We start from the raw sequence: 27,442 nt of genomic DNA on the forward strand, positions 1-27,442 counted from the left end.
ACCTCTAGGACTGAGCACTGAGCTGAGGAAGAAGAAGAAGAAGAAGAGTTTATGATCCAGGAACGAAGTGGAAAAGGCCTTTTAAAAGACAGAACTGCACATTTTCTGAGCATCGCGAACCAGCAGTCACACCCCACACATTTACACACATGCACACGAACATGCAGACTTAAGCTCTGTCACACCTGTGCACGAGCACACTGGGCATGCACTGGCACACACAACTGTGTGTTTTTATTCTGGATTCTGATCATCTGGTAACTTGTTTTTCGTGTAAACATTTTTTTTTTTTTTTTTTTTTAATTACAAGAGACATTTCTTCCAGGCCTGTGACTGCATTATTTCGCAAATAACTCTTCTCCTCTCACATAAGAATTCCTATACAAAAAAGTATTAGAAAAAAAAAAAATATATATATATATATATATATTACAGATACTTAATCCATCTTCTTAACAATATACACAAAAAAAGAATTGCTATTCATCTCCGATATTAAAGAACCAAGTAAATACAATATGACATCCAAAACAATTCTCTATGATGGACATGAAAATGCACAACACTCTGCGTCACAGAAGAACCAGTTTGTTGCCAATGGCTAGAAAAAGAAGGGAAGCATAATAAATTTATTTTGATTGTCCACCAACTTTGACCAGGTGTGATCAACATCATTAAGGCAGGCAAATGACAGACGTGACTCAACAGGTGTGATGACTGAGGGAGACAGACACAGGTATGGTGACTGAACAGGTGTGATGACTGAGGGAGACAGACACACAGGTATGGTGACTCAACAGGTGTGATGACTGAGGGAGACAGACACACACAGGTATGGTGACAACAGGTGTGATGACTGAGGGAGACAGACACACACAGGTATGGTGACTCAACAGGTGTGATGACTGAGGGAGACAGACACACACAGGTATGGTGACTCAACAGGTGTGATGACTGAGGGAGACAGACACACAGGTATGGTGACTCAACAGGTGTGATGACTGAGGGAGACACACACAGGTATGGTGACAACAGGTGTGATGACTGAGGGAGACACACACAGGTATGGTGACAACAGGTGTGATGACTGAGGGAGACACACACAGGTATGGTGACTCAACAGGTGTGATGACTGAGGGAGACAGACACACACAGGTATGGTGACTCAACAGGTGTGATGACTGAGGGAGACAGACACACAGGTATGGTGACTCAACAGGTGTGATGACTGAGGGAGACAGACACACAGGTATGGTGACTCAACAGGTGTGATGACTGAGGGAGACAGACACACAGGTATGGTGACTCAACAGGTGTGATGACTGAGGGAGACAGACACAGGTATGGTGACTCAACAGGTGTGATGACTGAGGGAGACAGACACACAGGTATGGTGACTCAACAGGTGTGATGACTGAGAGAGACAGACACACAGGTATGGTGACTCAACAGGTGTGATGACTGAGGGAGACAGACACACACAGGTATGGTGACTCAACAGGTGTGATGACTGAGGGAGACACACACAGGTATGGTGACAACAGGTGTGATGACTGAGGGAGACAGACACAGGTATGGTGACTCAACAGGTGTGATGACTGAGGGAGACAGACACAGGTATGGTGACTCAACAGGTGTGATGACTGAGGGAGACAGACACAGGTATGGTGACTCAACAGGTGTGATGACTGAGGGAGACAGACACACAGGTATGGTGACTCAACAGGTGTGATGACTGAGGGAGACAGACACAGGTATGGTGACTCAACAGGTGTGATGACTGAGGGAGACAGACACAGGTATGGTGACAACAGGTGTGATGACTGAGGGAGACAGACACAGGTATGGTGACTCAACAGGTGTGATGACTGAGGGAGACAGACACAGGTATGGTGACTCAACAGGTGTGATGACTGAGGGAGACAGACACACAGGTATGGTGACTCAACAGGTGTGATGACTGAGGGAGACAGACACAGGTATGGTGACAACAGGTGTGATGACTGAGGGAGACAGACACACAGGTATGGTGACTCAACAGGTGTGATGACTGAGGGAGACACACACAGGTATGGTGACAACAGGTGTGATGACTGAGGGAGACAGACACACAGGTATGGTGACTCAACAGGTGTGATGACTGAGGGAGACAGACACAGGTATGGTGACTCAACAGGTGTGATGACTGAGGGAGACAGACACAGGTATGGTGACTCAACAGGTGTGATGACTGAGGGAGACAGACACACACAGGTATGGTGACTCAACAGGTGTGATGACTGAGGGAGACAGACACACACAGGTATGGTGACTCAACAGGTGTGATGACTGAGGGAGACAGACACAGGTATGGTGACAACAGGTGTGATGACTGAGGGAGACAGACACACAGGTATGGTGACTCAACAGGTGTGATGACTGAGGGAGACAGACACACACAGGTATGGTGACAACAGGTGTGATGACAGGGTGACAGACACACACAGGTATGGTGACAACAGGTGTGATGACTGAGGGAGACACACACAGGTATGGTGACTCAACAGGTGTGATGACTGAGGGAGACAGACACAGGTATGGTGACTCAACAGGTGTGATGACTGAGGGAGACACACACACAGGTATGGTGACTCAACAGGTGTGATGACAGGGTGACAGACACACACAGGTATGGTGACAACAGGTGTGATGACTGAGGGAGACACACACAGGTATGGTGACTCAACAGGTGTGATGACAGGGTGACAGACACACACAGGTATGGTGACAACAGGTGTGATGACAGGGTGACAGACACACACAGGTATGGTGACAACAGGTGAGGACACAACAACCTATGACCCATTCACTCCACTTCACCATCTAATGACAAAACCATGCATCCTCTCCCGCCAAAAGACTCCATGAGATCAGTTTCTAAACGTCTGCTGCGTTACAACACATACCGCTTTCACCGTGCGTACACAAACAGATTCTGGAGACATGAACACAGCCAGACAGTGCAAATCATGCCACCATGAACCAGTGCTGGCATCAACAGTGATGGACTGGTAACTGAAGAGACAGAGAATAATGGGAAGGGAAGGACAGAGAGAGAGAGTGAGAGTGGGAAGGGAAGGACAGAGAGAGAGAGTGGGAAGGGAAGGACAGAGAGAGACAGAGAGTGGGAAGGGAAGGACAGAGAGAGACAGAGAGTGGGAAGGGAAGGACAGAGAGTGGGAAGGGAAGGACAGAGAGAGACAGAGAGTGGGAAGGGAAGGACAGAGAGAGACAGAGAGTGGGAAGGGAAGGACAGAGAGACAGAGAGTGGGAAGGGAAGGACAGAGAGAGAGACAGAGAGTGGGAAGGACAGAGAGACAGAGAGTGGGAAGGGAAGGACAGAGAGAGACAGAGAGTGGGAAGGGAAGGACAGAGAGAGACAGAGAGTGGGAAGGGAAGGACAGAGAGACAGAGAGTGGGAAGGGAAGGACAGAGAGAGAGACAGAGAGTGGGAAGGACAGAGAGACAGAGAGTGGGAAGGGAAGGACAGAGAGAGACAGAGAGTGGGAAGGGAAGGACAGAGAGACAGAGAGTGGGAAGGGAAGGACAGAGATAGACAGAGAGTGGGAAGGGAAGGACAGAGAGACAGAGAGTGGGAAGGGAAGGACAGAGAGAGAGAGACAGAGAGTGGGAAGGGAAGGACAGAGAGACAGAGAGTGGGAAGGGAAGGACAGAGAGAGAGACAGAGAGTGGGAAGGGAAGGACAGAGAGAGAGACAGAGTGGGAAGGGAAGGACAGAGAGAGAGACAGAGAGTGGGAAGGGAAGGACAGAGAGACAGAGAGTGGGAAGGGAAGGACAGAGAGAGACAGAGAGTGGGAAGGGAAGGACAGAGAGTGGGAAGGGAAGGACAGAGAGACAGAGAGTGGGAAGGGAAGGACAGAGAGAGACAGAGAGTGGGAAGGGAAGACAGAAGGAGAGACAGAGAGGGGAAGGGAAGGACAGAGAGAAGAAGGCATGGAGAAGAGACAGCAATACATGTATCAGGACAGACTACAGACACATGGCCCACGACAGACAGGATACAGAGAGAGACAGACAGACAGAGATAGAGAGACAGAGAGAGAGACAGGCAGACAGAGATAGAGAGACAGAGAGAGAGAGACAGAGAGAGAGAGACAGAGAGAGAGAGACAGAGAGAGAGACAGGCAGACAGAGATAGAGAGACAGAGAGAGAGACAGGCAGGAGAGATGGAGGGGAAAAGGGAAGGGTGTGGAAAGACACATCAGTGTCTGAAGTCTGTCCCTGACATGTGTAGCCATGGTGACACTGACCACCACATGGCACTACCACCACATGGCACTACCACCTGACACTACCACCACATGGCACTACCACCACATGGCACCACCACCACATGGCACTACCACATGACACTACCACCACATGACACTACCACCACATGGCACTACCACATGGCACTACCACCCCATGGCACTACCACCACATGGCACTACCACCACATGGCACTAGCACATGACATGGCACTACCACCACATGGCACTACCACATGACACTACCACCACATGACACTACCACATGACACCACACTTCCTGGGTTTTCTTCCTTTCTCATCACTTTTATTTTCCTTCTCCGCCATTCATGTTCTCTGTCTACAATCCAAACATCATCGTGTGATGGCCCATATAAATCAACTCTATGCACACAACAGGAAACATTTTCCATGATGTTGCTAATCTTCAGTTGTCTGACGAAGGCGTATCCTGCTTTTCAGCACTAATGATGATTTTTTTCAAAAGGAAAGGATCGTTCACCTTGGTTTCCTAAGAACCTTGGGGTTGTATGTGTACTTTCACCGATGGGCAAGTTGTTTTGTGTGCTAGGTAAGTTTACTGTTCCTGTTCCACTCTGTCTCAGCAGCTATGCACAAAATAATGCAGTCATCTTCAGAGACACTGCAAACTGTTTGAAACATCAGCCAATCCCATCACAATATCAAACTCTATCTTTTTTCTGCATATTGCTCTCAACGACTCAGCTGTGACCCACACACACTTTTTGTTCACTTTACATAAGTCTGCATCGTGTCTCTTCTGGAATAAATTCAATGAATATATCAATAAATAAACACAGCATCTTTCTCCCATCAAAATATAACAAAAATTAATCTAGCAATAAAACAGATAAATGAATCTATAAATACAGACTCCTTCTGTCTGCAAAATACAGTAAATAAATCCATCACAGACATAAATATGCGAAGAAATACACATGTGCCCTTGTTCTAGTCAGAAACTGCTGTGTGTGTGTGTGTGTGTATGTGTGTGTGTGTGTGTGTGTTGCAAAATACAGCTTCTTCCTCTCTGCAAAATACAACAAATAAATTCATCAAAGAGATAAATAAATCAAGAAATAAATAAACCTGTGCCCTTACTCTAGTCACAAACTGCTGTGTGTGTGTGTGTGTGTGTGTGTGTTGCTGTCAGTGTGCTGGAAGAGTCCCCAGTTGCTTCACTGCAGGAAGCCCCCAGGCGGACCTCCCAGGGCAGGGAGGGAGAGAGGCCCAGAGGGGGGCCGGGTTAGGTGGGGAAGGGGTAGTTTGGGTCCCACCAGTGGAAGACGCGCACAGCGATGGCAGGGTCCAGCACACACTCCAGGGCGTGGCCGGAAGAGGCGGAGGTCTCGGTGACCCTCGTGCTGTCAAAGGTCAGGCGGAGGCGCTGGTGGCGGAAGTTGTGGCTGAGCGACATGTGCACTGCTGACAACAGCTGGCCCATCACGTGGGGCGAGGTGGACGCAAAGTGGGTGCTGGTCACCTGACACACACATGACACACAGTGCTGGTCACCTGACACATGACACACAGTGCTGGTCACCTGACACACACATGACACACAGTGCTCGTCACCTGACACATGACACACAGTGCTGGTCACCTAACACACACATGACACACAGTCCTCGTCACCTGACACATGACACACAGTGCTGGTCACCTGACACACACATGACACACAGTGCTCGTCACCTGACACATGACACACAGTGCTGGTCACCTGACACACACATGACACACAGTGCTCGTCACCTGACACATGACACACAGTGCTGGTCACCTGACACACACATGACACACAGTGCTCGTCACCTGACACATGACACACAGTGCTGGTCACCTGACACACACATGACACACAGTGCTCGTCACCTGACACATGACACAGAGCTGGTCACCTGACACATGACACACTGTGCTGGTCACCTGACACATGACACACAGTGCTCGTCACCTGACACATGACACACTGTGCTGGTCACCTGACACATGACACACAGTGCTCGTCACCTGACACACTGTGCTCGTCACCTGACACATGACACACTGTGCTCGTCATCTGACACATGACAAACTGTGCTCGTCACCTGACACATGACACACAGTGCTGGTCACCTGACACATGACACACTGTGCTGGTCACCTGACACACACATGACACACTGTGCTGGTCACCTGACACATTGTGCTGGTCATCTGACACATGACACACAGTGCTGGTCACCTGACACATGACACAAGGTGCTGGTCACCTGACACACACACACAGTGCTGGTCACCACACACACACACACACTGTGCTCGTCACCTGACACATGACACACAGTGCTGGTCACCTCACACACACACACACACACACACACACACACACACACAGTGCTGGTCACCTCACACACACACACACACAGTGCTGGTCACCTCACACACACACACACACACACAGTGCTGGTCACCTCACACACACACACACACACACAGTGCTGGTCACCTCACACACACACACAGTGCTGGTCACCTCACACACACACACACACTGTGCTGGTCACCTCACACACACACACACACACTGTGCTGGTCACCTCACACACACACACACACAGTGCTGGTCACCTCACACACACACACACACACAGTGCTGGTCACCTCACACACACACACACACTGTGCTGGTCACCTCACACACACACACACACACAGTGCTGGTCACCTCACACACACACACACACTGTGCTGGTCACCTCACACACACACACACACACTGTGCTGGTCACCTCACACACACACACACACTGTGCTGGTCACCTCACACACACACACACACACAGTGCTGGTCACCTCACACACACACACACACACTGTGCTGGTCACCTCACACACACACACACACACACAGTGCTGGTCACCTCACACACACACACACACACAGTGCTGGTCACCTCACACACACACACACACAGTGCTGGTCACCTCACACACACACACACACACTGTGCTGGTCACCTCACACACACACACACACACTGTGCTGGTCACCTCACACACACACACACACACAGTGCTGGTCACTTCACACACACACACACACACAGTGCTGGTCACCTCACACACACACACTGTGCTGGTCACCTCACACACACACACACTGTGCTGGTCACCTCACACACACACACACACAGTGCTGGTCACCTGACACACACACACACAGTGCTGGTCACCTGACACACACACACACTGTGCTGGTCACCTCACACACACACACACACACACTGTGCTGGTCACCTCACACACACACACACACTGTGCTGGTCACCTCACACACACACACACACACTGTGCTGGTCACCTCACACACACACACAGTGCTGGTCACCTGACACACACACACACTGTGCTGGTCACCTCACACACACACACACACACAGTGCTGGTCACCTCACACACACACACACACTGTGCTGGTCACCTCACACACACACACACACTGTGCTGGTCACCTCACACACACACACACACACAGTGCTGGTCACCTCACACACACACACACACTGTGCTGGTCACCTCACACACACACACACACACTGTGCTGGTCACCTCACACACACACACACACTGTGCTGGTCACTTCACACACACACACACACTGTGCTGGTCACCTCACACACACACACAGTGCTGGTCACCTCACACACACACACACACTGTGCTGGTCACTTCACACACACACACACACAGTGCTGGTCACCTGACACACACACACACACACACAGTGCTGGTCACCTCACACACACACACACACAGTGCTGGTCACTTCACACACACACACACACACAGTGCTGGTCACTTCACACACACACACACACACAGTGCTGGTCACCTGACACACACACACACACACACAGTGCTGGTCACCTCACACACACACACAGTGCTGGTCACTTCACACACACACACACACACTGTGCTGGTCACCTCACACACACACACACACACACAGTGCTGGTCACTTCACACACACACACACACAGTGCTGGTCACCTCACACACACACACACACACACAGTGCTGGTCACCTCACACACACACACACACACAGTGCTGGTCACCTGACACACACACACACACAGTGCTGGTCACCTCACACACACACACACACACACAGTGCTGGTCACCTGACACACACACACACAGTGCTGGTCACCTCACACACACACACACACAGTGCTGGTCACCTGACACACACACACACAGTGCTGGTCACCTCACACACACACACACACACACACAGTGCTGGTCACCTCACACACACACACACACACACACACACACACAGTGCTGGTCACCTCACACACACACACACACAGTGCTGGTCACTTCACACACACACACACACACACAGTGCTGGTCACCTCACACACACACACACACAGTGCTGGTCACCTCACACACACACACACACACACTGTGCTGGTCACTTCACACACACACACACAGAGTGCTGGTCACCTCACACACACACACACACACAGTGCTGGTCACCTCACACACACACACACACAGTGCTGGTCACCTCACACACACACACACACACAGTGCTGGTCACCTCACACACACACACACACACAGTGCTGGTCACCTCACACACACACACACACACAGTGCTGGTCACCTCACACACACACACACACACAGTGCTGGTCACTTCACACACACACACACAGTGCTGGTCACCTCACACACACACACACACACAGTGCTGGTCACTTCACATACACACACACACACACACAGTGCTGGTCACCTCACACATGACACACACACACAGTGCTGGTTATGGAAACAAGAACATTCCCAGCATGCCCACACCTAAAAACGGAGTATGGCAGGATAAAAACGGTCATACATGTAAAAGCCTGCTGGCGTACTTATGAGTGAAGGTGGGAGTTGCAGCCCATGAACAAAAGAAGAAAAAGAGGAAGACTGAACACAGACACAGCATGGCCCTGACCTGCAGGACACAGCAGCCGTCCTCAGGGTTGTAGAAGATGTTGTTGTAGCCGTTGCGCACATCCTCCAGGTAGGAGGGCCGCGTGTTGTTGTTGTGGTGGGGACGCAGGCTGGGTCTCTGCAGCTTGAAGCAGAAGTGCCACTTGCCCTGCGAGGGTTGGTGCCACGACAAGAGGCATCGGTGACCCACCAGGCTGTGAGGGTCTGTGTCAAAGGGACCTGTAACGTATGACAGTATTATAATCACTTGTGTTCAACTAGGACCATCACAACAGTACAGGAGGTAACTGCTGTCCCAACTATCTGGGCTTCAATTTGATTTTAATGGAGAGTGTCTTGCCCAAGTTACATCCCCACTCTCTCAGCCAAGAGGGTTTTAGGACAGTCGGTGTTGGGATGATCCCCAAAGGCCAGCTAGCCCCCAAGGCTGCTGTATCAGATTTAAACAGCACCATAAACATGTGGACATACTCTTTCTGCTGATACACAGTGGATTTTCCTGGGGTCAGGGGTTCACTACATGCATTCTATCCAGTGTGTGATTGTGTGTGTGCATGCACAGTCTATACCTGGAAAAGTGTGTTTCTATGGTTGCAAGTGTACATACTTATGTTTACTTCTGTGTGGCTTGAACATTCTCTTTCTCCCTCTCTCTCTTCTTCCCCTGTCCCTGCATGTCTCTGTACTGCCAATTTCTTCACTTTATAAACTGTATCACCATGCTATGACTTGACATGACGAACAAGAAAGAGACAAAACATTTGGTACTGGGTCTGACGATGAAGGATGCCTGAATGAGATTCATAAGAGGATTGTGAAGATGAAGACGATGAAGTTCACACTGTACATATATGTGTGTGTTAGTGGGCAGTGTAGATGTATGGTGCTGCTTTGTGAGTTTCAGTTTCAGTTTCAGTAGCTCAAGGAGGCGTCACTGCGTTCGGACAAATCCATATACGCTACACCACATCTGCCAAGCAGATGCCTGACCAGCAACGTAACCCTACGCGCTTCGTCAGGCCTTGAGAAAAAAAAAATAATAATAATAAAATAATAATAATAGATAAATACATAAAAAAAAGAACTACTACTACTAATAATAATATGTATAAGGCGCAAAAACTTGATGAAGTCAACTATAAGCGTACAAAAAAAACACATAAATAAATAAAATAAATAAATAAATAAAAATAAAATAAACAAATATATAAATAAATAAATAAATATATAATAAAAATATAATTTTAAATAAATAAATAAATAAATAATAATAATAAAATAAATAAATAAATAAAATAAATAAATTAAAAAAAGACAACAATGATGATAAATAAGCAAATAAATGTAAAAAATGCAGACACACATTCACACATAAGATAAGATAAGATAACATAAGAAGATAAGAATAACTTTATTATCTCCAACTGGAGAAATTTGGTCAGGTGCATTATCACAACATAGACAAGTAAACAACATGGGGACCATAACTGTAAAAGCCAACAACAGCCTCTACAAATATTACGAAGATACAAATGTAAAAAAAAATATCACATACATCGTTTCATACATATATCCACACACTGCAGGTAATAACTAGTATTCTTAATGTAAAAACAGAAAGAATTAAGAAACATTATTTGAATATAATTATAAACATAGCCTACTATACTGCACACACATATGCATAACAGATATGCACCAAACATGCAGTTTCACAGATATGAAAGCACAGTCAAATACACATAAACATACATGAGCCCCAACACACACACACACACACACACACACACATTACCCTGCACCCCCTCTACCCCCCTCCACACACTCATTTCTAGGCTACGTATCGCAGCTTCCACGACACACACACACACACACACACACACACACACACACAGGTGGTTTGTGAATCATTGTGAACTAACTGGGACGTGGACAGTGTGTTAGTGGGCAGTGTAGATGTATGGTGGTTTGTGAATCACTGTGAACTAACTGGGACGTGGACAGTGTGTTAGTGGGCAGTGTAGATGTATGGTGGTGGTTTGTGAATCACTGTGAACTAACTGGGACGTGGACAGTGTGTTAGTGGACAGTGTAGATGTATGGTGGTTTGTGAATCACTGTGAACTAACTGGGACGTGGACAGTGTGTTAGTGGGCAGTGTAGATGTATGGTGGTGGTTTGTGAATCACTGTGAACTAACTGGGATGTGGACAGTGTGTTAGTGGGCAGTGCAGATGTATACTGGTGGTTTGTGAATCACTGTGAACTAACTGGGACGTGGACAGTGTATTAGTGGACAGTGTAGATGTATACTGGTGGTTTGTGAATCACTGTGAACTAACTGGGACGTGGACAGTGTGTTAGTGGGCAGTGTAGATGTATGGTGGTGGTTTGTGAATCACTGTGAACTAACTGGGATGTGGACAGTGTGTTAGTGGACAGTGTAGATGTATGGTGGTGGTTTGTGAATCACTGTGAACTAACTGTGATGTGGACAGTGTGTTAGTGGGCAGTGCAGATGTATGGTGGTTTGTGAATCACTGTGAACTAACTGGGACGTGGACAGTGTGTTAGTGGACAGTGTAGATGTATGGTGGTTTGTGAATCACTGTGAACTAACTGGGACGTGGACAGTGTGTTAGTGGACAGTGTAGATGTATGGTGATGGTTTGTGAATCATTGTGAACTAACTGGGACGTGGACAGTGTGTTAGTGGGCAGTGTAGATGTATGGTGGTGTGTGAATCACTGTGAACTAACTGGGACGTGGACAGTGTGTTAGTGGGCAGTGTAGATGTATACTGGTGGTTTGTGAATCACTGTGAACTAACTGTGATGTGGACAGTGTGTTAGTGGGCAGTGTAGATGTATGGTGGTTTGTGAATCACTGTGAACTAACTGGGACGTGGACAGTGTGTTAGTGGGCAGTGTAGATGTATACTGGTGGTTTGTGAATCACTGTGAACTAACTGGGACGTGGACAGTGTGTTAGTGGACAGTGTAGATGTATGGTGGTTTGTGAATCACTGTGAACTAACTGGGACGTGGACAGTGTGTTAGTGGGCAATGTAGATGTATGGTGGTGGTTTGTGAATCACTGTGAACTAACTGGGACGTGGACAGTGTGTTAGTGGACAGTGTAGATGTATGGTGGTTTGTGAATCACTGTGAACTAACTGGGACGTGGACAGTGTGTTAGTGGGCAATGTAGATGTATGGTGGTGGTTTGTGAATCATTGTGAACTAACTGGGACGTGGACAGTGTGTTAGTGGGCAATGTAGATGTATGGTGGTTTGTGAATCACTGTGAACTAACTGGGACGTGGACAGTGTGTTAGTGGACAGTGTAGATGTATGGTGGTTTGTGAATCACTGTGAACTAACTGGGACGTGGACAGTGTGTTAGTGGGCAGTGTAGATGTATGGTGGTTTGTGAATCACTGTGAACTAACTGGGACGTGGACAGTGTGTTAGTGGACAGTGTAGATGTATGGTGGTTTGTGAATCACTGTGAACTAACTGGGACGTGGACAGTGTGTTAGTGGGCAGTGTAGATGTATGGTGGTGGTTTGTGAATCACTGTGAACTAACTGGGATGTGGACAGTGTGTTAGTGGGCAGTGTAGATGTATGGTGGTGGTTTGTGAATCACTGTGAACTAACTGGGATGTAGACAGTGTGTTAGTGGACAGTGTAGATGTATGGTGGTGGTTTGTGAATCACTGTGAACTAACTGGGACGTGGACAGTGTGTTAGTGGGCAGTGTAGATGTATGGTGGTTTGTGAATCACTGTGAACTAACTGGGACGTGGACAGTGTGTTAGTGGGCAGTGTAGATGTATGGTGGTTTGTGAATCACTGTGAACTAACTGGGACGTGGACAGTGTGTTAGTGGGCAATGTAGATGTATGGTGGTGGTTTGTGAATCACTGTGAACTAACTGGGATGTAGACAGTGTGTTAGTGGACAGTGTAGATGTATACTGGTGGTTTGTGAATCACTGTGAACTAACTGTGATGTGGACAGTGTGTTAGTGGGCAGTGTAGATGTATGGTGGTGGTTTGTGAATCACTGTGAACTAACTGGGACGTGGACAGTGTGTTAGTGGGCAGTGTAGATGTATGGTGGTGGTGTGTGAATCACTGTGAACTAACTGGGACGTGGACAGTGTGTTAGTGGGCAGTGTAGATGTATGGTGGTTTGTGAATCACTGTGAACTAACTGTGATGTGGACAGTGTGTTAGTGGGCAGTGTAGATGTATACTGGTGGTTTGTGAATCACTGTGAACTAACTGGGACGTGGACAGTGTGTTAGTGGGCAGTGTAGATGTATGGTGGTTTGTGAATCACTGTGAACTAACTGTGATGTGGACAGTGTGTTAGTGGGCAGTGTAGATGTATGGTGGTGGTGTGTGAATCACTGTGAACTAACTGGGACGTGGACAGTGTGTTAGTGGGCAGTGTAGATGTATGGTGGTGGTTTGTGAATCACTGTGAACTAACTGTGATGTGGACAGTGTGTTAGTGGGCAGTGTAGATGTATGGTGGTGGTTTGTGAATCACTGTGAACTAACTGTGATGTGGACAGTGTGTTAGTGGGCAGTGTAGATGTATGGTGGTTTGTGAATCACTGTGAACTAACTGGGACGTGGACAGTGTGTTAGTGGGCAGTGTAGATGTATGGTGGTGGTTTGTGAATCACTGTGAACTAACTGGGATGTGGACAGTGTGTTAGTGGACAGTGTAGATGTATGGTGGTGGTTTGTGAATCACTGTGAACTAACTGTGATGTGGACAGTGTGTTAGTGGGCAGTGCAGATGTATGGTGGTTTGTGAATCACTGTGAACTAACTGGGACGTGGACAGTGTGTTAGTGGACAGTGTAGATGTATGGTGGTTTGTGAATCACTGTGAACTAACTGGGACGTGGACAGTGTGTTAGTGGACAGTGTAGATGTATGGTGATGGTTTGTGAATCATTGTGAACTAACTGGGACGTGGACAGTGTGTTAGTGGGCAGTGTAGATGTATGGTGGTGTGTGAATCACTGTGAACTAACTGGGACGTGGACAGTGTGTTAGTGGGCAGTGTAGATGTATACTGGTGGTTTGTGAATCACTGTGAACTAACTGTGATGTGGACAGTGTGTTAGTGGGCAGTGTAGATGTATGGTGGTTTGTGAATCACTGTGAACTAACTGGGACGTGGACAGTGTGTTAGTGGGCAGTGTAGATGTATACTGGTGGTTTGTGAATCACTGTGAACTAACTGGGACGTGGACAGTGTGTTAGTGGACAGTGTAGATGTATGGTGGTTTGTGAATCACTGTGAACTAACTGGGACGTGGACAGTGTGTTAGTGGGCAATGTAGATGTATGGTGGTGGTTTGTGAATCACTGTGAACTAACTGGGACGTGGACAGTGTGTTAGTGGACAGTGTAGATGTATGGTGGTTTGTGAATCACTGTGAACTAACTGGGACGTGGACAGTGTGTTAGTGGGCAATGTAGATGTATGGTGGTGGTTTGTGAATCATTGTGAACTAACTGGGACGTGGACAGTGTGTTAGTGGGCAATGTAGATGTATGGTGGTTTGTGAATCACTGTGAACTAACTGGGACGTGGACAGTGTGTTAGTGGACAGTGTAGATGTATGGTGGTTTGTGAATCACTGTGAACTAACTGGGACGTGGACAGTGTGTTAGTGGGCAGTGTAGATGTATGGTGGTTTGTGAATCACTGTGAACTAACTGGGACGTGGACAGTGTGTTAGTGGACAGTGTAGATGTATGGTGGTTTGTGAATCACTGTGAACTAACTGGGACGTGGACAGTGTGTTAGTGGGCAGTGTAGATGTATGGTGGTGGTTTGTGAATCACTGTGAACTAACTGGGATGTGGACAGTGTGTTAGTGGGCAGTGTAGATGTATGGTGGTGGTTTGTGAATCACTGTGAACTAACTGGGATGTAGACAGTGTGTTAGTGGACAGTGTAGATGTATGGTGGTGGTTTGTGAATCACTGTGAACTAACTGGGACGTGGACAGTGTGTTAGTGGGCAGTGTAGATGTATGGTGGTTTGTGAATCACTGTGAACTAACTGGGACGTGGACAGTGTGTTAGTGGGCAGTGTAGATGTATGGTGGTTTGTGAATCACTGTGAACTAACTGGGACGTGGACAGTGTGTTAGTGGGCAATGTAGATGTATGGTGGTGGTTTGTGAATCACTGTGAACTAACTGGGATGTAGACAGTGTGTTAGTGGACAGTGTAGATGTATACTGGTGGTTTGTGAATCACTGTGAACTAACTGGGATGTGGACAGTGTGTTAGTGGGCAGTGTAGATGTATGGTGGTGGTTTGTGAATCACTGTGAACTAACTGGGACGTGGACAGTGTGTTAGTGGGCAGTGTAGATGTATGGTGGTGGTTTGTGAATCACTGTGAACTAACTGGGACGTGGACAGTGTGTTAGTGGGCAGTGTAGATGTATGGTGGTTTGTGAATCACTGTGAACTAACTGTGATGTGGACAGTGTGTTAGTGGGCAGTGTAGATGTATACTGGTGGTTTGTGAATCACTGTGAACTAACTGGGACGTGGACAGTGTGTTAGTGGGCAGTGTAGATGTATGGTGGTTTGTGAATCACTGTGAACTAACTGGGACGTGGACAGTGTGTTAGTGGGCAGTGTAGATGTATGGTGGTGGTGTGTGAATCACTGTGAACTAACTGGGACGTGGACAGTGTGTTAGTGGGCAGTGTAGATGTATGGTGGTGGTTTGTGAATCACTGTGAACTAACTGGGACGTGGACAGTGTGTTAGTGGGCAGTGTAGATGTATGGTGGTGGTTTGTGAATCACTGTGAACTAACTGGGACGTGGACAGTGTGTTAGTGGGCAGTGTAGATGTATGGTGGTTTGTGAATCACTGTGAACTGGGACGTGAACAGTGTGTTAGTGGGCAGTGTAGATGTATGGTGGTTTGTGAATCACTGTGAACTGGGACGTGAACAGTGTGTTAGTGGGCAGTGTAGATGTATGGTGGTGGTTTGTGAATCACTGTGAACTAACTGGGATGTGGACAGACCTTTCAGCTGAACACGCTGAGCCAGACTAGGGTCCAGGATGTACAAGGCTCGTATACAGCGGGCACGCAGGCCATGGTTCCTCTCCATGGCGTGCGTCTTGAGGTCTGCTGGAAGTTCTTCATCCTTGTGGTAATACCTGAACACATACAGCACATCTTGATGTCTGCTGGAAGATCTTCATCCTTGTGGTAATACCTGAACACATACAGCACATCTTGAGGTCTGCTGGAAGATCTTCATCCTTGTGGTAATACCTGAACACATACAACACATCTTGATGTCTGCTGGAAGATCTTCATCCTTGTGGTAATACCTGAACACATACAGCACATCTTGATGTCTGCTGGAAGATCTTCATCCTTGTGGTAATACCTGAACACATACAGCACATCTTGATGTCTGCTGGAAGATCTTCATCCTTGTGGTAATACCTGAACACATACAGCACATCTTGATGTCTGCTGGAAGATCTTCATCCTTGTGGTAATACCTGAACACATACAGCACATCTTGATGTCTGCTGGAAGATCTTCATCCTTGTGGTAATACCTGAACACATACAGCACATCTTGATGTCTGCTGGAAGATCTTCATCCTTGTGGTAATACCTGAACACATACAGCACATCTTGAGGTCTGCTGGAAGATCTTCATCCTTGTGGTAATACCTGAACACATACAACACATCTTGAGGTCTGCTGGAAGATCTTCATCCTGCACGTCCGTGCAGCCATGTTGACGCTCAACTTTTTCACTTTACAAAACACACACACACACACAAAAATCAAACTCAAGCCAAAAATTGCTGAGATGTCGCTATGAACATGCTACAAGACAATTGCCATTGCAAGGAAGTAAACATACCTCTGTGACTGACTGGACTATTGATAATGCAGTTACCCCTAAAAGAGTCAAAGGTTTAACAAACACACCCAGCATGTTTTGTGGTCATACTTGAACACACACAGCATGTTTTGTGGTCATACTTGAACACACACAGCATGTTTTGTTGTCATATCTGAACACACACAGCATGTTTTGTTGTCATATCTGAACACACACAGCATGTTTTGTTGTCATATCTGAACACACACAGCATGTTTTGTTGTCATATCTAACACACACAGCATGTTTTGTTGTCATATCTAACACACACAGAGCATGTTTTGTTGTCATATCTGAACACACACAGCATGTTTTGTTGTCATATCTAACACACACACAGCATGTTTTGTTGTCATATCTGAACACACACAGCATGTTTTGTTGTCATATCTAACACACACAGCATGTTTTGTTGTCATATCTGAACACACACAGCATGTTTTGTTGTCATATCTGAACACACACAGCATGTTTTGTTGTCATATCTGAACACACACAGCATGTTTTGTTGTCATATCTGAACACACACAGCATGTTTTGTTGTCATATCTGACACACACAGCATGTTTTGTTGTCATATCTAACACACACACAGAATGTTTTGTTGTCATATCTGAACACACACAGCATGTTTTGTTGTCATATCTAACACACACAGCATGTTTTGTTGTCATATCTGAACACACACACACAGCATGTTTTGTTGTCATATCTAACACACACACAGGATGTTTTGTTGTCATATCTGAACACACACAGCATGTTTTGTTGTCATATCTGAACACACACACACACACAGCATGTTTTGTTGTCATATCTAACACACACACAGCATGTTTTGTTGTCATATCTGAACACACACAGCATGTTTTGTTGTCATATCTGAACACACACACACACACAGCATGTTTTGTTGTCATATCTAACACACACACAGCATGTTTTGTTGTCATATCTGAACACACCCAGCATGTTTTGTTGTCATATCTGAACACACACAGAGCATGTTTTGTTGTCATATCTGAACACACACAGAGAATGTTTTGTTGTCATACCTGAACACACCCAGCATGTTTTGTTGTCATACCTGAACACACACAGAGAATGTTTTGTTGTCATATCTGAACACACACAGAGCATGTTTTGTTGTCATATCTGAACACACACACAGCATGTTTTGTTGTCATATCTAACACACACACAGGATGTTTTGTTGTCATATCTAACACACACACAGGATGTTTTGTTGTCATATCTGAACACACACAGAGCATGTTTTGTTGTCATATCTGAACACACACACAGCATGTTTTGTTGTCATATCTAACACACACACAGCATGTTTTGTTGTCATATCTGAACACACACAGAGAATGTTTTGTTGTCATACCTGAACACACCCAGCATGTTTTGTTGTCATACCTGAACACACACAGAGAATGTTTTGTTGTCATATCTGAACACACACAGAGCATGTTTTGTTGTCATATCTGAACACACACACAGCATGTTTTGTTGTCATATCTAACACACACACAGGATGTTTTGTTGTCATATCTAACACACACACAGGATGTTTTGTTGTCATATCTGAACACACACAGAGCATGTTTTGTTGTCATATCTGAACACACACACAGCATGTTTTGTTGTCATATCTAACACACACACAGCATGTTTTGTTGTCATATCTGAACACACACAGCATGTTTTGTTGTCATATCTGAACACACACACAGCATGTTTTGTTGTCATATCTGAACACACACACAGCATGTTTTGTTGTCATATCTGACACACACACACAGCATGTTTTGTTGTCATATGTGAACACACACAGCATGTTTTGTTGTCATATCTGAACACACACACAGCATGTGTTGTTGTCATATCTAACACACACACAGGATGTTTTGCTGTCATATCTGAACACACACACAGCATGTTTTGTTGTCATATCTGACACACACAGCATTTTTTGTTGTCATATCTGACACACACAGCATGTTTTGTTGTCGTATCTAACACACACAGCATGTTTTCTTGTCATATCTGAACACACACACACAGGATGTTTTGTTGTCATATCTAATACACACACACACAGCATGTTTGGTTGCATGTTTTGTTGTCATATCTAACACACACACAGCATGTTTTGTTGTCATATCTAACACACACAGCATGTTTTGTTGTCATATCTGACACACACAGAGCATTTTTTGTTGTCATATCTGAACACACACAGCATGTTTTGTTGTCATATCTGACACACACACACAGCATTTTTTGTTGTCATATCTGAACACACACAGCATGTTCTGTTGTCATATCTAACACACACAGGATGTTTTGTTGTCATATCTAACACACACAGAGGATGTTTTGTTGTCATATCTAACACACACAGCATATTTTCTTGTCATATCTGAACACATACACACACAGGATGTTTTGTTGTCATATCTAACACACACACACAGCATGTTTTGTTGTCATATCTAACACACACAGCATATTTTCTTGTCATATCTGAACACACACACACACAGGATGTTTTGTTGTCATATCTAACACACACAGCATGTTTTGTTGTCATATGTAACACACACACAGGATGTTTTGTTGTCATATCTAACACACACAGCATGTTTTGTTGTCATATCTAACACACACAGCATGTTTTGTTGTCATATCTAACACACACACAGCATGTTTTGTTGTCATATCTGAACACACACAGCATGTTTTGTTGTCATATCTGAACACACACAGGATGTTTTGTTGTCATATCTAACACACACACAGCATGTTTTGTTGTCATATCTAACACACACACAGGATGTTTTGTTGTCATATCTAACACACACACAGGATGTTTTGTTGTCGTATCTAACACATACACAGGATGTTTTGTTGTCATATCTAACACACACACAGCATGTTTTGTTGTCATATCTAACACACACACAGCATGTTTTGTTGTCATATCTAACACACACAGCATGTTTTGTTGTCATATCTGAACACACACAGCATGTTTTGTTGTCATATCTAACACACACACAGGATGTTTTGTTGTCATATCTAACACACACACAGGATGTTTTGTTGTCATATCTAACACACACACAGCATGTTTTGTTGTCATATCTAACACACACACAGCATGTTTTGTTGTCATATCTAACACACACAGAGGATGTTTTGTTGTCATATCTAACACACACAGCATGTTTTGTTGTCATATCTAACACACACAGAGGATGTTTTGTTGTCATATCTAACACACACACAGGATGTTTTGTTGTCATATCTAACACACACAGCATGTTCTGTTGTCATATCTAACACACACAGAGGATGTTTTGTTGTCATATCTAACACACACAGCATGTTTTGTTGTCATATCTAACACACACAGAGGATGTTTTGTTGTCATATCTAACACACACAGCATGTTTTGTTGTCATATCTAACACACACAGAGGATGTTTTGTTGTCATATCTAACACACACACAGGATGTTTTGTTGTCATATCTAACACACACAGAGGATGTTTTGTTGTCATATCTAACACACACACAGGATGTTTTGTTGTCATATCTAACACACACACAGCATGTTTTGTTGTCATATCTAACACACACACAGCATGTTTTGTTGTCATATCAGAACACACACACAGCAGTGCACACATCTGTGGATGCAATGACATCAAAATGTTCTTTTCACCAAGACAGAGCCCTCAGTACAGTCTGAAACAAATGTAAACCATTTCCAAACCGACCTCATTCCTGAAACAATTCAAACATTTGCATAAAACCATGTCTTCATCTTCTTGTCAATTCCAAACACACATTTGCATAAAACCATGTCTTCATTTTCTTGTCAATTCCAAACAAACAAAGGGCCAGAAGCAGCAAGGGAAGTAAGCGCCGTCACCCACCTTTTGTAGAGGTTTCTCCAGAAGTGGGCCCTGCGGGTGGTGTGGTAGGCGTCCTTGCAGAGCACAGCAAACTTGTGCAGGGACTCGGGGTGGATGTGGTTGGACAGCAGGTACCACAGGTCCACCGGGTACACCACCCCCCTCTTCTGATCCTCCCTCTCCCCTCCACTCCCTTTCCGGCGCCGCCGCCGCCCACAGGCTGCAGCCTGCGATCCCTCTGCTGCTGTGACACAGCGCCACAGTTTCTGTTTCAGTTTTTCAAGGAGGTGTCACTGTGTTTGGAAAAATCCATATATATACACACCACATCTAGCAGATGCCTGACAGCAGAAAACCCAACATGCTGAGTCAGGCCTTGAGTGCATGCTATATCTGTGTACCTATCACAATAGATTTCTTTTCACATCATTTTGCCACAGGACAACACACTTGCTATGGGTTCTTTTTCGGTGCGCCAAGTGCATGCTGAACACGGGACCTCGGTTTATCATCTCATCCGAAAGACAAGACACTCAGTTTGATTTTCCAGTCAAACTTGGGAGAAAGGGTGAGAGCGAGGTTCGAACCCACACCTTCACAGACTCTCTGTATTGGCAGCTGAGTGTCTTAACCGTTCTGCCATCTTCCTCCTGTGACAGAGACGGGCATCCATCAGTCCTGGGAGACTGTGGGGGTTTTTTTCATTTCTGGGCGACCATTGACACAGCAGAGCGAAATGATTAGAACATAAAAAAATTCTCTCACATTGTGAACAAGTAGTGGAAAACAGAACACAGCTGGACACACACAAAACCCAACAGCCCTGACAAGAATAACAACAGCACAACACGGAAACAATCTGTGTGTTGCAGTCTGTAAGTTTGGTCCTTCACCCCTTTGATTCAGTCATGGTGTGTGTTATACATGTCTGGTGTGAAAGCACCTTCATCTTTCCCCACACAACATTCAGTGCTGTAGGAATTACATTTATCATTATAATCATTATTATTATCGTCATTATTATCTACACAAGATTTAGTGACATATAAATGATATATGTATAATTGTATACATATATATATGCTGTTGTTGTTTATATTCTTTCAGCACAAGCAGCTCATTGGTGACGTGACCAGATCGCGCTGCCATCTGTTCATTGCTATGACCTGTCTGTTACCTGTTCCTATCACTTTGAGCACAACAAAAACAGCAAGCTCACTTTCATTTCTCTACAGCTATGACCTGTCTGTTACCTGTTCCTATCACTTTGAGCACAACAAAAACAGCAAGCTCACTTTCATTTCTCTACAGCTATGACCTGTCTGTTACCTGTTCCTATCACTTTGAGCACAACAAAAACAGCAAGCCCACTTTCATTTCTCTACAGCTATGACCTGTCTGTTACCTGTTCCTATCACTTTGAGCACAACAAAAACAGCAAGCCCACTTTCATTTCTCTACAGCTATGACCTGTCTGTTACCTGTTCCTATCACTTTGAGCACAACAAAAACAGCAAGCCCACTTTCATTTCTCTACAAGCGCACACCTCCTGACACAGATGCTGAAGAAATGACATGCACGCCATCTCACCCAAAGTCTAAATCTCACTAAAATCCATCAAATATGACCATAAGCGAGAATGGAACAAATTTATAAACCAACCCAAATCTTCTTCCTCCTCTCCCTCTGCCTCGCTGTCCGGGGGGATGGGGATGTCAAAGTCATCCAGGTCCTTGTCAAACCAGCTCAGCTCCTCCTCCTCCTCCTTCATCTGGCTCTCCACTCCAGGCCCACTGTTCAGCTTCTTCACTGAAACATGACACAAACCTCATAGGTACACAAACATATAGAGAGAGCATGCACTCAAGGCCTGACAAGCACGTTGGGTTGTGCTGCTGTCAGGCATCTGCCTAGCAGATGTGGTGTAGCATAAATGGATTTGTCTGAATGCAGTGACGCCTCTTTGAGAAACTGAAACTGAAACTGAAACTCACACAAACCTCAGTACAGCTTTACACTTCTAAACTGTCTACATCCTTTTCAACATTGAACAAACCTCCATACAGCTTTACACTTCTGAACTGTCTACATCCTTTTCAATATCACACAAACCTCAATACAGCTTTACACTTCTGAACTGTCTACATCCTTTTCAATATCACACAAACCTCCATACAGCTTTACACTTCTGAACTGTCTACATCCTTTTCAAAATCTCACAAACCTCCATACAGCTTTACATTTCTGAACTGTCTACATCCTTTTCAATATCACACAAACTTCCATACAGCTTTACACTTCTGAACTGTCTACATCCTTTTCAATATCATACAAACCTCCATACAGCTTTACACTTCTGAACTGTCTACATCCTTTTCAAAATCTCACAAACCTCCATACAGCTTTACATTTCTGAACTGTCTACATCCTTTTCAATATCACACAAACTTCCATAACGCTTTACACTTCTGAACTGTCTACATCCTTTTCAATATCATACAAACCTCCATACAGCTTTACACTTCTGAACTGTCTTATATCTTTTTCAAAACCTCACAAACCTCCATACAGCTTTACACTTCTGAACTGTCTTATATCTTTTTCAAAACCTCACAAACCTCCATACAGCTTTACACTTCTGAACTGTCTTATATCTTCTTCAAAACCTCACAAACCTCCATACAGCTTTACACTTCTGAACTGTCTTATATCTTTTTCAAAACCTCACAAACCTCCATACAGCTTTACACTTCTGAACTGTCTTATATCTTTTTCAAAACCTCACATACCTCCATACAGCTTTACACTTCTGAACTGTCTTATATCTTTTTCAAAATCTCACAAACCTCCATACAGCTTTACACTTCTTTCAATCACTTTCTTCCACTTACATTTTTTTCCATTTTATTAAGAAAAAGCAACAATATCTGTGTGTGTGTGTGTGTGTGTGTGTGTGTGTGTGTGTGTGTGTGTGTGTGTGTGTGTGCGTGTGCACATGCACGCACATGCATGTGTAGATGTCTGTGTCAGTGTGTGTGTGTGAGCATGCATCATGCCTGTGTGTTTGCTCCTTCCCTCAGTGTCCCTGGCCATGCAGGTTCCATAACACACCTTCTTTAATGGTCCTGTTGGCCGCTCCCTTCTTGATGCGGGCACAGGCTGCTGGCCGCACAGAGTCCGCAAAGTCGTACACAGTCAGCTCTGAGTGACAAATGTAAGTGTCTGATGTGGATCAAAACAAGATTAGCTAAACACAATACACATTTAAAAAATTCAACTGAACGGTTTCTCAAAATCATAAAGTTACCAAGCCCTGTGCTCTGACATCAAAATTTGTCTCAATAAAATGGTTTTCATGTCCCCGCATATGTATACATGTACAGTGAGGAAATAGAACTAATTCCTACATATTTCCAAACGTGTGCACATGTAATTTGGAGGAAAAATAATATACTTTCTGCATTTTTCTGCATCAGTAACGCATGGAGACCTGCCAAGGCTGTAAACTCCTCAGGACTGAATGGGTTAACTCATTCAACCCTGGCCCGCCTGGTAGGTGGGTATCACTCATCACCATTCTCCACCTGAACCCACCCAGCAGTCAGCTGGTAGGGGGGTATCACTCATCACCATTCTCCACCTGAACCCACCTAGCAGTCAGCTGGTAGGGGGGTATCACTCATCACCATTCTCCACCTGAACCCACCTAGCAGTCAGCTGGTAGGGGGGTATCACTCATCACTATTCTCCACCTGAACCCACCCAGCAGTCAGCTGGTAGGGGGGTATCACTCATCACCATTCTCCACCTGAACCCACCTGGCAGTCAGCTGGTAGGGGGGTATCACTCATCACTATTCTCCACCTGAACCCACCCAGCAGTCAGCTGGTAGGTGGGTATCACTCATCACCATTCTCCACCTGAACCCACCCAGCAGTCAGCTGGTAGGGGGGTATCACTCATCACCATTCTCCACCTGAACCCACCCAGCAGTCAGCTGGTAGGGGGGTATCACTCATCACCATTCTCCACCTGAACCCACCTAGCAGTCAGCTGGTAGGGGGGTATCACTCATCACCATTCTCCACCTGAACCCACCTAGCAGTCAGCTGGTAGGGGGGTATCACTCATCACCATTCTCCACCTGAACCCACCTAGCAGTCAGCTGGTAGGGGGGTATCACTCATCACCATTCTCCACCTGAAGCCACCTAGCAGTCAGCTGGTAGGGGGGTATCACTCATCACTATTCTCCACCTGAACCCACCCAGCAGTCAGCTGGTAGGGGGGTATCACTCATCACCATTCTCCACCTGAACCCACCCAGCAGTCAGCTGGTAGGGGGGTATCACTCATCACCATTCTCCACCTGAACCCACCCAGCAGTCAGCTGGTAGGGGGGTATCACTCATCACTATTCTCCACCTGAACCCACCCAGCAGTCAGCTGGTAGGGGGGTATCACTCATCACCATTCTCCACCTGAACCCACCCAGCAGTCAGCTGGTAGGGGGGTATCACTCATCACCATTCTCCACCTGAACCCACCCAGCAGTCAGCTGGTAGGGGGGTATCACTCATCACCATTCTCCACCTGAACCCACCCAGCAGTCAGCTGGTAGGGGGGTATCACTCATCACCATTCTCCACCTGAACCCACCTAGCAGTCAGCTGGTAGGGGGGTATCACTCATCACCATTCTCCACCTGAACCCACCCAGCAGTCAGCTGGTAGGGGGGTATCACTCATCACCATTCTCCACCTGAACCCACCTGGCAGTCAGCTGGTAGGGGGGTATCACTCATCACCATTCTCCACCTGAACCCACCCAGCAGTCAGCTGGTAGGGGGGTATCACTCATCACCATTCTCCACCTGAACCCACCCAGCAGTCAGCTGGTAGGGGGGTATCACTCATCACCATTCTCCACCTGAACCCACCTAGCAGTCAGCTGGTAGGGGGGTATCACTCATCACCATTCTCCACCTGAACCCACCTAGCAGTCAGCTGAAGAAACCCATTCACTTAAACCGGTTGGTCAGCTTGCTATTATGCATTAAACTGCTAGAGAAGGTAAGTAACTGGAACTTAACTTCCTTCTGCACAGGCACGTGAAGTTCTGCTCCAAAATTTGATTGGTCAGCGTGTTTTTTATTCAGTTTTCTGCACTGATATGGCAAAACATCAAGACTTACAGCACAGGAGGTGCTTGGATGAAATTTTGATGGCAGCGAATTTGACCCATATGATGAGATGATGTGACATATAACTGATCCGATAATTTTTGGAAAAGTGAAGGAGATGAAATTGGTGACTGGTCTAGTCAAAGTGTCAACCATTTGAATCAAGATGATAGCCCACAGCCTTCAACATCGACAGGAACTGACATTTTGCGATGTCTGACACTCAGTTCCGCCTATTATAGAATCAGCATCTAAAAATAAATAATCCTATCTTTACTGCAACAAAGAAAGACTGTTCAAAAGCTCAAAAGCTTGTCTTATCCATTCATTACAATTAATGAGGAAATTTAAATCAGAAGTTTGTATTATTTGCTAACCTGTAACTGTACACATGTATTAACCAAATAATATTTCAATCAATAAATGAAAATCTTATTGACACCTTCCAAACAATGTCTTTTCTCAGAGTTCCGAGCAAGTCCAACCCCACTTATATTTTTTAGTTTTGTGTCCCGTAATGGAACTTCAGGAAGTCACTATGCCACTGAGAAGACTTAGCCACCGACTTTAACTGGTCCACAACTGACCTGAATTGGCAGCTTCTTGCAGCACAGCTGTGTCCGGTTCACAAATTTCAGTCCTTTTTATGTTCGCTTCACTATAAAATAGCATCAAATAAACGAGATGTGCAGTTTTCTCTTTTAGTTGGGAGGTGCGTATCAAAAATAGGAACGTACGTATCCGAGCCTAAAAATAGCTATTACAATCGCCACTTCCCTTACACAGCTGTGTTATTGACTAACAATGTGTTTTATCACCAGACTCACCTCTGGGCATGTAGTCTGGATGCCGTTTTCCCCTTCTCCCGGCCATTTTGTCCCACCTCCACGACACAACCTGCGTCAAACAACCGTAAATTTATTACTTCTTGCCGTGTCATAGTACTTTACTTGGCTCTCAGGAAAATTTATACAGAAAGATTTAATATGAAGGAGCCGGTATGTTTGTCCATCTTGATGAT

The 27,442-nt window shown here is 45.6% G+C and overlaps 2 protein-coding genes across 8 annotated transcripts; one reads left to right on the forward strand and one right to left on the reverse strand.

The window, feature by feature from the left end:
• LOC143301623 (uncharacterized) lies at nucleotides 1–5,334 on the forward strand. Of its 5 annotated transcripts, XM_076616035.1 has the most exons (5): nucleotides 1–736; nucleotides 976–2,302; nucleotides 2,348–2,668; nucleotides 2,712–4,109; nucleotides 4,220–5,334. In XM_076616035.1, the coding sequence occupies exon 4, from the start codon at nucleotides 3,073–3,075 to the stop codon at nucleotides 4,087–4,089; it is 1,017 nt and encodes a 338-aa protein (XP_076472150.1). In that variant the 5' UTR covers nucleotides 1–736; nucleotides 976–2,302; nucleotides 2,348–2,668; nucleotides 2,712–3,072; the 3' UTR covers nucleotides 4,090–4,109; nucleotides 4,220–5,334. The 5 variants fall into 5 exon arrangements, with proteins under 5 accessions (XP_076472150.1, XP_076472149.1, XP_076472151.1 ...); XM_076616034.1 differs by lacking the exon at nucleotides 1–736 and having other exon boundaries at nucleotides 1,371–1,388; nucleotides 1,530–2,302; nucleotides 2,348–4,109; XM_076616036.1 differs by lacking the exon at nucleotides 1–736 and having other exon boundaries at nucleotides 2,007–2,024; nucleotides 2,070–2,302; nucleotides 2,348–4,109.
• On the reverse strand, nucleotides 4,594–27,438 carry LOC143301622 (putative transmembrane protein 183BP). 3 transcript variants are annotated; one of them, XM_076616033.1, is made up of 7 exons: nucleotides 27,249–27,438; nucleotides 24,352–24,441; nucleotides 22,903–23,049; nucleotides 21,261–21,483; nucleotides 16,426–16,562; nucleotides 9,342–9,559; nucleotides 4,594–5,816 (listed from the first exon to the last, which is right to left on the reverse strand). In XM_076616033.1, exons 1-7 carry the CDS (start codon nucleotides 27,292–27,294, stop codon nucleotides 5,580–5,582), a joined length of 1,098 nt encoding a protein of 365 aa, XP_076472148.1. In that variant the 5' UTR covers nucleotides 27,295–27,438; the 3' UTR covers nucleotides 4,594–5,579. The 3 variants fall into 3 exon arrangements, with proteins under 3 accessions (XP_076472148.1, XP_076472147.1, XP_076472146.1); XM_076616032.1 differs by lacking the exon at nucleotides 27,249–27,438 and adding an exon at nucleotides 27,009–27,166 and having other exon boundaries at nucleotides 21,261–21,480; XM_076616031.1 differs by lacking the exon at nucleotides 27,249–27,438 and adding an exon at nucleotides 27,009–27,166.
• Between the last annotated feature and the right edge of the window lie 4 nt (nucleotides 27,439–27,442).

Source organism: Babylonia areolata, chromosome 27 (assembly GCF_041734735.1).
Source record: "Babylonia areolata isolate BAREFJ2019XMU chromosome 27, ASM4173473v1, whole genome shotgun sequence".
NCBI lineage: Eukaryota > Metazoa > Mollusca > Gastropoda > Neogastropoda > Buccinidae > Babylonia > Babylonia areolata.

Bases quoted from the DNA above. Each gene is read 5' to 3' on its own strand.
- LOC143301622 (XM_076616031.1), bottom strand. From the start codon at position 27,093: ATGCTATTTTATAGTGAAGCGAACATAAAAAGGACTGAAATTTGTGAA. The intron at 21,484-22,902 runs GTTGGTTTATAA...GCTGTGTCACAG, and splicing joins AGAGGAGGAAGAAGATTTGG to CAGCAGAGGGATCGCAGGCT. The intron at 9,560-16,425 runs GTCTGTCCACAT...CATACGTTACAG, and splicing joins TCAGCGTGTTCAGCTGAAAG to GTCCCTTTGACACAGACCCT.
- LOC143301623 (XM_076616035.1), top strand. From the start codon at position 3,073: ATGGGAAGGGAAGGACAGAGAGAGAGAGTGAGAGTGGGAAGGGAAGGA.